The sequence below is a fragment of the Leopardus geoffroyi genome, chromosome D2 (genome assembly GCF_018350155.1).
Source record: "Leopardus geoffroyi isolate Oge1 chromosome D2, O.geoffroyi_Oge1_pat1.0, whole genome shotgun sequence".
NCBI classification, from domain to species: Eukaryota; Metazoa; Chordata; class Mammalia; order Carnivora; family Felidae; genus Leopardus; species Leopardus geoffroyi.
In genome coordinates, this window is record NC_059334.1 from 74,429,681 (window position 1) to 74,443,628 (window position 13,948).

A 13,948-nucleotide genomic window follows, 5' to 3' on the forward strand; every position below is an offset into this window, starting at 1 on the left:
AGGAAACAGAAAACACCTAAGTATTCGAAAAGAGGGACTTCACAACAGGGCAATGGCTACTCAGTGACAGAACCACAAGCCAAACAGGAGACAGTCAAGGGACTGCGATACTAGCAAAAGTCACAAGTCACTACCAACCTTTGGCTGGAAGGACAGAGGGAGGAAGTGGTATTAGCAGACGCCAGCAGCTAGGACCCCCCACATAAGCAGGAAACATAACGGTGCTGTGCTAGGAGGAGCACGGAGCCCTGGAGGAGAGACAGCAGCTTGCCAAACATGTCTGTTGTCCAAGGCAGACGGGAAGAGGAAGAATACCGCGGCTTCCCCAGTCTACTCCCGTCTCCCATCAGAGCTTCCCATTGGTCAAACCCAGCTGAGAGTCAATGGACACTAAGGCCTTCGAAATACTGCCAGCCCTGTCATGACACGGTGTAGGGAAAGGGCCCAATAAGCGAAGGGCTGCCACAGAGATCTGAAGAATGGGGACAGGCACAGGTGTACACGTAGAAAAGGTGTTGGCGGAAGTGCACACATGTTCAAAGGCTGTGCGGTAGACGGAGAATGGCAAGCGTGAAGGAGTGAAAGGTGGGCAGCACGGCTAGAGCTGGATGGAGAGGAGAAGGGAAGACTGGAGATAGAGGCCAGACCAGAGAGTATTTTGGGGGGCACATCAAGGAGGCAACTGAAGGATCAGATTTGTATTTCAGAATGGTCACTCACCCTACCCTCACCCGCCTAGGACACTGAACAACTGGAACATACCAGGATTTCTACTACGTGCAGTACACACAGCATAAAAAGGATACAGCATCTCTGTGTCCCTGTGAAGTCTACCGCCAAGTGTGGTGTGCAGAACTGTCAAAGACCTTTTAAGTATCTTTCTTTTAGCATTTATATCACCTGATCATCATCAGGGACACAGATTTATCTTCACTGCCCCACAGACCTAGTTCCTTACTCAGTATATCTGTCAATCATCCTACTGCTTACTGTTTGTATTTACATGCTTCTATTAATTGTTTACCCACCTTTGTATTTTCAGCTGAAGAACACTTTTTCCCATTCATTTATCTATGGCTCTGCCATATTAATTTTGCTTCTTTCGCCCCACATTATCTAGCTCTCATAGATTTCTTGTATTATAGAAACCAGAAATGTGCAAATAATTAATTCTATGAGAATTTCATGGTTTTTAAATAAGTGTCCTGATTTTGTGACACCCAGTCTTACGAAAGGCTGAATTTGTTTTGGAGGCACAAAGACATACGTATTTCTTTAAGGATCCTAGATCTCATATATTTTAGGCATAGTTTAGAATTCTTTCTTATGTAATTGTCCTAAGAGCTTTTTCTTCACTTTGTTCCTCTTAGCTTGGAGCATCTTAGAAAAGTCTAGTGCCACACGCAAATCTCAGTATTACATCGTACGTCCTTCTTCTTGGTCTGTGCTGTCCAATGTGGTAGCCGCTAGCTATCCGTGGCTACTGGGCACTTGAAGTGTGGTTAGGCTGAATTGTGATGTACTGTAATTATAAAATATGCACCAGATTTCAAATACTTTTAAATTAAAACAAAAAAACCCTCATTTTTTTTTTTATGTTGATCATATGTTGAAATAATATTTTGGGGACATGGGATCAAATAAAACATTACTAAAATTAAGTTCACGTTTATTTATTTATTTAGAGAGAAAGCATGCATGCAAATGGGGGAGGGGCAGAGAGAGACAGGGGAGGGAGGGGGAGAGAGAGGGAGAGAGGGAGAGAGGGAGAGAGAGAGAGAGAGAGAGAGAGAGAGAATCCCAAGTAGGCTCTGCACTGTCAGCATAGGGCCCAATGCAGGGCTTGAACTCACAAACCATGAAATCATGACCTGAGTTGAAGTTGGACACTTAACCAACTGAGCCACCCAGGTGCCCCTATATTTACTTTTTAAAATGTGGCTATAAGAAAATTTAAAATCACCTAAATGGTGTACATTTCTATTGGATAGCGCGGTTTCAGATCATTGGTGAAAACTGACCAAAGTTCTGGACTCAACTATTCAGAGTATTACACCTGGTCATCCCTACTCATAAGGCAGCTCTGTGACAAAATATTCTCCTACTAATAAAATTATATGGGAACCTTCTGTATGGCTCTTCATCAAAAAAATTCTGAAGGGTCCCCTGGGTGGCTCAGTTGGTTGGTTACACATCCGGCTCTTGGTTTTGGCTCACAGGTCAGGATCTCACAGTTCCTGTGTTCAAGCCCTGCATCGGACTCTGCACTGGCAGCATGGAGCCTGCTTGGGATTCTCTCTCTCTCCTCTTCTTCTTCTCTCTCTCTCTCCACCCCTCCCTCACTTGTGCTGTTTCTCTCAAAATAAATAAATAAATAAATAATTTCTGAAAGTTGAAATGCATTTACTGTTTCCATTTCTTCTATATGCTTGTTTAGCATTGTAATATTAGACTCTAATCTAATCCCTATCTCTAGGGAATGAGTTCCTTATATATTATCACACTTTCTTCTGACTGATTACCTGCCTTCCACCATGTGTTTCCTGTATTCAGTTGCCCTAACCTTTACTCTGGAAGTATAAGGAGACTCACTGGGCTCTAAGAGAGATTGCCTCTGAGTCAGGTTCAGTTCTTAGGCAGCAACTAAGCATGGCTGATCTTATTAGGAAAGTCCTTTCATTCAAATCCCATCTCCCTACAGTTTCAGAGCTCTCCTTCTCTGTTCTAAACTGATTCCACTACTGCCACTCCCAAACTGTCTTCTAGTTATTAGACTACCACTCGGTTCAGTTCTTGTGAGGGGCAGTGGGATTTAACGCAACAAGTATAGATCCTACAGGCAAAAAGCTTTGGCTCTTTGTGTATGAGAAAAGTATTTCATAGACTCATGTTACATATTTGGTTCCTATGCCTCCTTTCTTACACTGACAGTTTTTTGAAAGCAGGAATCATTTCCTCAAATGTCTCTTTAATTATAAGGGTGTGTTTAAAAAGAAAATTGAGGGGACCTAATATAACCGATCTTTCAAAATCAGATCCTTTAAAAAAATGAGGTTTTGATTGGGAAGTAGCAGTGGAGAGGAGGAAAGGTACCACCCAAGTCAAACAGAGAGATTTCATAACCTGGCGTGTGGCTGACCCAGTCTAAGGCCCTCCTCACAGCAGCCACCGAATACAAGCTGCCCGTTGACACCACATTGCTCCGAAGGGAACATACTCACTGTGATTAAGAGTTCCAAATGATCATTTACGGATTCTCCCCAACTGTTAGCTGAATGCTCTTTAGGGACTTCTTACTTCTTATTTTTCAGGCAGATCTAAAATATCATGACATCTCCTAATGCCTTCAACCGCAGTTCCCTGTTACCTGCATATTGCGCCATAAAGACATGAAGTGCTTCTATTTATGCTGAACACGTGACCATTCCAATATCTCTCTTCTGTCCACCCTATTGTACCTTCAGGGACCCAGAAGATTCTTTTCTAATTCCCTGCCCCTATCAAAACAGGAAGAAACCCATATTCTTTTTAATTATGCACTTTTATCCCAATATAAGAAAAAGTCCCTTAAAAAAAAAGTCCTCAGACAGATGTGAATATTTTTTTATGGTAAGACTATGGACTGGGCACATAAAATATATTCATAACACTTTATCCTGGACTTCTACTTCTAAAAGCCTAAAAAACAATGATTGGCCATACTTCCCTGCTGCTGGGGACAGCACGTGACTCAGTTCTAGCAATGAGATTTAAGTGGAAGTCCTTGGGAGGAGCTTCCAGGAAAGCATTTAAAAAGGACAAAACGTGGCTGATGTGTACCTTCGGCAGGCTTTAGGCCTCACCCTTTTCCTTGAAGGGTGGATCCCTAGGGGTGCACTAGACATCTTACAGCCATGAGGACAAAAATCCCAGACTAAGCCTGATGGGGGAGGAAGCCAGGTAAGAGCTGGGCTCTGTTCTTACAGCCTGGCACACGAGGCAAGTCTTGTTCTTGCTTAAGCCACTATTCGTTTGCTTTCGCTAATACTTGCAGCTAATACATTAAAACTGTTCATCTGTACCTCCCAACACTTGTGCAAACACTACAAATCTAAAGAATTCGTGTAGCATTATTATTAATGATCTGCCGCTATCAGCAACATGATAAGGTACATATAATGCTTTAAAGACTCACAGACACGTTTAAAATACGGAAAGAATTAGTTTTTCTTTCTTTCTACATTTTCACTCAAACTAGTGGATCACTTCACTGAACCCACTTCAACATTTAAAAAACGAATTTAGGGGTACGTGGGTGGCTCAGTTGGTTAAGCGTCTGACTTCGGCTCAGGTCATGACCTCACGGTTCGTTGAGTTCAAGCTCCGCGTCAGGCTCTGTGCTGACGGCTCGGAGCCTGGAGCCTGCTTGGGATTTTGTGTCTCCCTCTCTCTCCGTCCTTCCCTTGCTCTCGTTGTCTGTCTCTCAAAAATAATGAATAAATGTTCAAAAATTTTTTTTTTAATTTAAACCTGAAAACTGTATTTATACAAAAATAGCTTCCAAACTCATCAAATACTTTCACATACTTATTTTTTACTGATATTCTTTTTTCTATCCCAATTTTGCAATATATTGCCAATTATCTAATCCTATTCTGCAATGTTTTATGAAGAACACAATAAATTCTCCTCCCCAGAGTTATTAAATTCAGACATATGTAATTTAATGCCTGGAGACACTTAACTGCTGCTGACACTTTCAACACCAGATGTAATTAGTAACCTGGAATTCTTTCTCCAAAACTGCCTATGACATATATAAAGACCTAAAATTATAACTCAAGATTAAAGTCTCACTAACCTTTGCTGTAAAATATTAAAGATGTCTAATCTCATATCTTTGCAAATATAATAAAGGAAACTGAAAATGCCAACAGCAATGGCAAATTATGACCATTTCATACCTGTATAAAACAATAATGCTTTTCCATGTATTCATGTAATTCAGAACTGGTTATTTTATTCCTCTGAGGAGTTGCTTCACATTGTTTGAGATGTAACTTAGAAGAAAGTGAGGGTATGAACAACCATCAAAGAAATGGGAGACTTGCTTCAAAACCACTATTTTGACCATGTAATTCCCAGGCTCAGAATCTTCAACAGCTCCCTACCACTTTCAGAAATTCACACGCTGTGGCCCATCCTCCTCTTCCAGATTTACTCCTCCCTATTTTCCCACCCTGACCAAAATCACTCTAGTTATTCCAAGAGGATTTCATACTACTCAATTTTTATGTAAGGACATTCACAACAGTTATTACAGAAAGAAATGAGAAACAATTTAAGGTCAAAAGAACGTCCAAAGAATATCACATTACCACTAAAAGTCGCATTCTTCAAGAGCATGAAAATATGCTTATAGATCTATTTAAAAAATTGAGAACTGTGACTATTTTTTAAAATGCTACAAAGAATAACATTATTCTAAGAAAACCAAAACCCATTACTACTATTATAAAAGTTAGGTAGCATCGTTCAAAAGTATTTCTTCACCATAATGAAGACGTAGTAGAGAAATAGTTTTCCCAAATACTGGCTACAAAAAATAATCACAGGATTGTCTACATTGCCACCAAGAGTTAAAGTTAATAGAAACAACTAAATATATAAGCACACCTTTAAAGAACAGAACGATAATTTATTCCTGCAAAAAACTACTGATGTGCTAAATGGATCTTGGCTTTCAAAACACTAAAAGTAATTCCAGAGAGGTTTGGGGTTTCAAGCAGCACTCTTGGAATTTTATTATTCCCAAGCCCATAACATTTCAATATATGCTTAGTAAATTAAATAAACTGCTTAAAAAAAAAAAATAAATAAAGGCTGTGGTTCCCTTAGGGAAGAGACTCGCCCACCCCAACAACCCTGCCCCGATTACAGCCATAACATTCTGGAATTCTGTTTCCATTGTGTAACTTCAGGGGCTTAATAAAGAAATTCTGTAGACAACATTTTGATAAATGCTCTAAATCTTTAATAGACTAGATTTATGCAAATTGCAAGCAGCACATAATAATTGCTATTAAAACTGCTATTCAGAATATCAGAAAATACCAACTCATTTTAGAAACAAATTAACCAATAACTCGTGACAATTTTTATTCATTTAAGAACCCAAAGACTCTAACACGTCCAATTAAAACATGTTGAGAGTAAAGCACTATTTTTGTTTATCTTTAATTCTAACATTTAAAATATTTTAAAAGCCTTTTCAGTCTTGCAATTTAGGTAACTTTTTTTTTAATAAAAAAACAAACCAGAACTCTAAGTCCTTCATACACCAAAAGTATATCAAATCCACTCTCTTCTATCTCCTCAGCTACCACCTGGTTAAAGTAAACATCACTTCCCTAAACACCTCCGAACGGATCTCTCTTTAGGTGCACTCTTATCCTCCTCCAATCCTTGGTCTACACAAGCAGAACATTTTGTACAAAATGTACACAAGATCACGTCACTTGTCATCTGAAAACTCTCCCACCACAAATAATGAAATTCAAACTCCTTACAAGATTACGCAGGACTCTACCTCACGTACCACGCTCCAGAGACACTGGCTTCTGTCCTCACACACACCAAGCGTGTTCCACCTGCCTTCACACACTGGCTGTTCCCTTTGCTGGAAGTGCCTTCCACTCCCTCAACCCCCAAACTCCACGTGGCTTGCTCCTCTTCACGATTCGGGCCCCATCTCCAGTGTCGGGTTGTCAGATTTAGCATCTAAAAACTGGGGGAATGCTTTCAACAACAACAACAATTATTCACTGTTTATCTGAAATTCTATCTGAATGGATGAACATCCTGTGCCGGTGTCATCTTTTTAGAGGTTTTCCCTCAAGAATCTCCTTTGTCACAACCCCATTTTCTTCATAGTATCTGTCCATCTCTGGAAATTACCTTGTTCATGTCTTCGGTCTACCCATTTATTGTCATTTCTACCTCCATCCTAAACACGTAGTTCACCTCTCCCCTCTTCTAACCATCCTGCCAAACCTCTACCCCATATTAGCACCACAAAACAGGGTCTTTTCTTAATTTGAACTGTTTCCTCAGCACACAGTGCCTAGTAGAAAGTAAGCATTCATAGAGCATCTACTGAATGAAAGAATGCTCTAAATTTACTGCTAAGAGGCTTAGAATTATTCTAATTCCATCCCTGTGAAACAATTTGAAAGTTCTAGAAGTAAAATGAGCCTAGGTTTCTTATGCGAGCAAGTGATCTGAGTACTACGGTTTTATGTGATTCATTTTATCACTGATGTGTACTGCAACAAGACGAATACGAGCTGTTCATACTTATATGCACATAACCAAAAATAACTCTAGGGACAGAGAAACATTATTAAAAGCATACTTAGAAAACACAAACTTTATGAACATGTAAAACTATGCAAATCCACTTTACCGTCTTAATCGAACTCCTCTGTTTTTCTTCCCAAACACCACTGCTCAACTCAAGCGTACAGTGAATATTTGCCTCTCTGTCATAGGATCCAAAAATGAGTAACCTGCAGGATAAAAATAAAACAAGGAGACTATTACACCAGTTCTAGGAGATAAAATTTTCTTTCTGATTATACCAAGAAGTAGCAAGTTACTCCATTACTACTTATAATTTTGGTAACAGAAAAAAAAATCAGTCAAACACTTAGCACACCCTCTAGTGGAAAAGGGAAGTAAAGCTGAAACTAGGTGAAATTCAGGACAAGCTTTTCTCAGCAGCTAGATCAAATAGAAAAATCGCAGATATTCACGAGGTGAACAAACTGACCAGACATCTATACATAGTAGCAGAAGCTACAGACCTTCAAATCTGACTGTTGAATTTAAAAAACAAGTTAGGGAGTGACTCATATAGTACGATACCACCTCTGTAAAAATTACACACACATAAAATAGTACAACATAGTTGCTTATGAACATACCCACACACTTCTCCGTCTCCTAACATGACTTAAGGCAAATTATTTACCTTCTCAAAACCCGTCGCTTTCTCTGAAAAATTCAGGGCAAAAATAATACCACTTAGAGCTGTCGTGAGAACAAAAGAAGACAACGCATGCCAAAGCATTCAGTACAGCACCTAGCAAACAGTAAGTGTTCAATGAAATGTTTGCTATTTCTATTAACTTGAAAATAATTGTCAAGGAATAAGTGAATCGCCTAATTTTACTGTTTAATATTCAGATCTAAAAAGGAAATCTCAGGTCCAATCTTGAGATGACATAAAGCAGTTTTACCATTAAAGGAAAAAAATATTACCCAGATGTCTAGCTTCCATATTACCTATCTTCTAAAGCAGAACATAAGTCTGCCAATGTGTTTCAGGAGTAAGCTTCAGAATAGCTTTAGAATTAATCAACATTTGACTGCTACTCTGTTACTTTATGTCTACACAAAGATCATGGGGGTAGAAGTGAGATAATAATTTTTAGAAGTAGATAAAACACATTAGATGGGCACTCGGTTGAGTGTCTGACTCTTGATTTCGCCTCAGGTCATGATCTCACAGTCATGAGATCGAGCCCTGCATCGGGCTCTGAGCTGGCACTGCGGAGCCTGCTTGGGATTCATTCTCTCTCCCTCCCTCTCTATCTTTCTATCTCTCTCCCCCACTCCCCACCTCCACCCCTGCCCCGCTTATGCGTGCATGTACATGCACGTGCTCTCTCTTAAAATAAACTTTAAAAAGGGGCACCTGGGTGGCTCAGTGAGTTAAGCGTCTGACTTCAGCTCAGGTCATGATCTCACAGCTCGTGAGTTTGAGCCCCGCATCGGGCTTTGTGCTGACAGCTCAGAGCCTGGAGCCTGATTCGGATTCTGTGCGTGTGTGTGTGTCTCAAAAATAAGTAAAAGATTAAAAAAAATTTTTTTCAATAAACTTACAAAAAACCCACATTAGAGTAATAGGAGAAAATTGTGTCCTAAGGCTGGAGACTTTGAGTAAATCATGTCCATACCTCACAAACCGGCTTCATAAACTAAAAAGTCCGAATACACGCATGGGAAAAGAAATCTCTACACTTAAATAGTTTTTAATCTTAAAAGGATATTTAATGGTGCTTAACAACCTACTGCCAAAAACATCACGAAGATTCATAATTATAAAATACTGAGTTTATAAAAAGCAGCTCTGCTGCCACCATCTGTTCAAAAGAGTCAACTACCTACGGGCCTTTCTGGTCACGCAGAGAAGGCTTATGCACCAGCTAATGCTCCCAAATTCCCAAAAGATACTAATCTTCAGGATTCGGGAATGATAAAGCAATTCTCAGAATCCATCCCTGAAAGCATAGAACTTTTTTCCTATTTTTATGTTTTTCATAACACCTTTTTAACATTTAAAAAAATAACACAAAACGTATTAATTCAAAATGAGTTACGGACTTAAATGTAAGAGAAGAAAACATAAAAACAAACCTTTGTGACCTTGATTTGGACAACGGTTTCTTAAGATGGGACAGCAAAAGCACAAGTACCAAAAAAAAAAAAAAAAAAAATATATAAATGGGACTTCAATGAAATTAAAATTTTTGTACTTCAAAGGACATGACCAAGTAAGTGAGAAGACAGTTCACAGAATGGGAGAAAATATCTGCAAACTGTGTATCTCATATGGGTCTAGTATAACCCAATTTAAAGTTGGACATTTCTCCAAACAAGATATGCAAAGAGCCAATAAGCACATGAAAATAGGCTCGACCGCATTAGCCACCAGGGAAATGCAAATCATAGCCACAGAGAAATGACACTTCGCACTCATAGATGGCTAATAAAAAAAGGAGACAACAAATACTGGTGAGGATGTAGAGAAATGAATCCTTATACTTTGCTGGAGGGAATGTAAAATGGTGTAGCCACTTTGAAAAACAGTTCGTCAGCTCCTTAAAAAGTTAACATATGACCCAATAATTCCATTCCTGGGAAATGAAATCAGACATTCACACAAAAACTTAACATGTATGTTCACAGCAGCATCATTCATAATAATCAAACCATGAAAACAACCCTTCAGGCCCATCAACTAAGGAGAGGTAAATAAAACGTGGCATATACACACAATGAAATATTATTTGGCAATAAGAGGAAATTAAGTAATGATACATGCTCCGATATGCATGAACCTTGAAAAGATGCTACGTGAACGAAGCCAGTCACAAAAGACCGTATACTGTATGATTCCACATTTATATGGAATGTTTGGAGTAGGCAAATGAAGAGACAAAGTAAATTAGTGGTTACTTGGGGCTGGGGGAGGAGGACTAGTGGGGAACGGGGACTGGCTCCTACTGTGTATGGGGTTTCTGTAGGAGGGACAAAAATATTCTAAAATCGGATCATGGATCATGATGACGGTTGCACAACCCTGTGAATATACTAGAACACAACAAATCGTACACCCTGCATGGATGGATCGTATGGTATGTGAATTATGTCTTAATAAAACTGATTAAAGAAAAAAAGAATAACGCGTGATTATAACGATAGTAAATCAGTAGGGTTACACTAAAAGTTTTACACATTTGTTTCAAAAAGATGTAATAAATACTTGGTTTATCATTACTATGAGTCAATATGTTGTGACAAGATTACGTATTTCAATAAAATGTAAGCATGATTTTTACCTGATATTCAAGAACAGAAAATATTAAAAGGGTACCTTGAAACAAAATATATTCCAAATGAAAATCGTTCCAAATACTGAAATACCACAAATATTTAACATTTAATAGTTTTTCTTAACAATGACATTTGAAGGTACACAAAGCATTAACTGCCCTGTTTTTTTTTTAAGGTATTCATTCATTCATTCATTCATTCATTCATTCATTCATTCACTTATTTTGAGGGAGAGAGAAGGAAAGAGAAAGCAGGAGGCAGGCTCCAGCCATGCTGTCAGTGCAGAGCCTGCTGTGAGGCTCGAACTCACAAACTGCCAGATCACACCCTGAGCTGAGATCAAGAACTGGATGCTTAACTGACTGAGCCACTCAGGCACCCCAAATTGCCCTGATAACCTTGATCTTTGATTTGTGACAAATATTCCAGGCACAGAAAACTTCCATTTTGCATTGCTGTCAACTGGTCCAACTGTTAAAAGTACTTCCAAAAACACTTTCAGGTTGGATGTTAGGGTACATTTTGCTTCAGATAACTTTCTCTTTTTAATAATGGAAATATTTTGATTGCCCAGAATCTGGTTTTGCCATTGAAATGGATACAGCTTTTATTAATCCTGATTTTAGATCAATTTCTGATTCTGTGTCAGAGCATCCTACATTCACGTCTTATTCCATTAAAGCACTTTACAAAGAACGGTAGCCTATGGTCAATATTCAAATATTGGAAAAAGCCAGCAAACATAAGTACTCTAACAAAGTAACTTTAGTTTCTCCCAGAAAAGTTAACAGAACACATGTCATACTGTCAATTTAAGGATTTATTTTGTTTAGAAAACTTGTTATTTCTTGAAACAAAAAAGATATTATTTCTTACAGTTTGTATAAAGTATAGTATGTACACAAATTTATTAATATTTGTTTGCAAGAACACTCCCAGTTACAAGACAAGGCAAAAGCTACACCCAAGACTGACTGCTTAGACCATGATGTTTCCTCTCTAAAGCTCCATATCTGGTTCCCAGGACACAGTTCCTACGTCAGTGTTGCCTGTGCCTGCTTGTGATGTGTAATCTGGATTCCTTCAATCTGTAATGACTCTATGTTGAATGTTAAGCTTAATGTTTTCCCCCATTTTCCTAATTTCTTGACTGGTATCTCTTGAGATTTGGAAAAACTTGTAAATTTCTGGAGCAATGCCAGGAAGGATTTCCTAGAAGTCCTGGAAATTTTCCTGGAAATTACTGGAAACACAAGTACCAGCCAAGTTAGGTGAATGTAGAAAGCATTTGCTTTCGTTTAAGCAGAACATTTAAAAAACACTAAAACAATTTTCATTCTACATCCCTATGCATATACAATTCAATCTTGAGTTAAACAAAGGCTTTCCATTCAAATTATATAATCACCAGAAATAAGTAGTAACAATCACTGGCTAATACATATTTTGAGTCAAATGAACACTCAATAGATGCTGAATAAGGAATAAACGGTACAAAAACTTTTTACTATACTACTTGGAAAGGGGGAAGGAAGAGTCCATATTGCTGAACAAAATGGCAAAGGAAACTGCCTTTAGACCCCTCTGTCCCCTGAAAGAACTATTATTAGCTCTATGAAAGCTCTTTCCAAGTTCAAAGTGTTTATTTTTTTTTAAAGGCAAAGGTATACTGCAACCTCGTGTTAAATATAAACACAAACACCACCTATCGAAAAAGAGAATTTATAGCACTCAAGACCAAAAGAAAAGTAATTCCTAATGCGCCCTTCTATAAGAACCTCATTTTTACAGCAAAAGTGAAAAACAAACAAAAACTTTTTTTTAATTTTTTTTTTTTTAACCGTTTATTCAGTTTTGAGAGAGAGAGAGAGAGAGAGAGAGACAGAGCGTGAGCGGGGGAGGGGCAGAGAGCGAGGGAGACACAGGATCTGCAGCAGGCTCCAGGCTCTGAGCTGTCAGCACAGAGCCTGATGTGGGGCTCAAACTCATAAACCATGAGATCATGACCTGAGCTGAAGTCAGACGCTTAACTGACTGAGCCACCCAGGCGCCCCCCCCCCCCAATTTTTTTTTAAATGATTAAGCTTAATTTGAAAAGAGTCTTGCACTGATAGGGAGTCAAATATCAACTCACAGGTTGTGAAAAGAATCAAACTTAGCTGACCTCCTCCTATATGTGCTTACCTGCCTTTACCACCTCCTCACTTCCCCACAAAACCATCCTACTTAGAACTCAACTCTCCTGTCTGTGACAAAGACTTCCAAATCTAATGTCTAGTCCTTGTTCTTCTCCTGTTTTGCTTCTACAACCCCAAGTTTACACGACACTTTTCTACAGGGAAATCTAACCATGCCCTACTGCTAAAGATATATAAAGTCGCATTCATTACCCTCTGAAACAAACACATCGATTACTCCCACTTGTCCTGAAAGGCAGAAGCTATGTCTTGTTGTTTATAACCTCCGATGTCCAAAAAATAATCAATACTTGATGACCAAATCAAAGTCAATGATACCATAATCCTTAACAGTCCTTTGCCTCCCCCGCCTGAATCTACATATTCAGCCACTCAAGAAACCCCGTCCTAGTTATTCTATTGGTGCTTTTCTTTCTGTCCCTACAGATACAGATCTTTCAAGTGTGTACCTCATCACCTTTAACCTAGAACACCACTTAGTCTCTGGGGCTTCAACCTCCCTCTTTCTCTCTGCAATCTGCCTTATAAACAGCAATCTTCTTAACACAGCACTTCTTAATGTCACTTTCAGACACCTTCCGTAACTGCCCTCTGATTAAAGGATAACTACCTTGGACTTACTTTGCTAGCGAATCTGGCTCTGATTTTTCATGTAAACATCTGTATTTCACTCAGACAGGTCCTGAAAATACTTTACAAATTCTCACTTTTGTCGTATTGGCTCTTTTTCTAACTGCCTACATTATCGTATTTGCTGCTACTCAAATCTACCACCGGTCTGTCTGCCCATCTTGGAAGACACACCTCTTATCCATGAAGTTTTCCATAGCACTTTCAGCTCCAAAATACTTTCTCCTTGCACTAAATTTCTATAGTACTTGTTCGCTAAGCCTCCTTTCAAGTAAGACAGCCTTGTGCAGTTGGCTTGTTTATGTATTTGTCTGCTAGCCCCACCTACATTTCAAGTTTCAAGAGTTCGGGCACTGGACTTCCCACTTTTCTGTATTCACCGCAGTGTGGACACAAAGTGAAGGCAGCAGCGACAGAAGAACTGGGAGCAGTGGTGGCAGCTAACAATTACTGCCGGGCAG

General features: G+C 39.0%; 1 protein-coding gene across 1 annotated transcript in view; it reads right to left on the reverse strand.

The window, feature by feature from the left end:
- PDZD8 (PDZ domain containing 8) overlaps nt 1-13,948 on the reverse strand; it is a 72,488-nt gene that overhangs the window by 26,216 nt on the left and 32,324 nt on the right. The window contains exon 3 of the mRNA XM_045439091.1: nt 7,445-7,547. Coding sequence (XP_045295047.1) covers nt 7,445-7,547 — 103 coding nt within the window. The remainder of the gene's footprint in view (nt 1-7,444; nt 7,548-13,948) is intronic.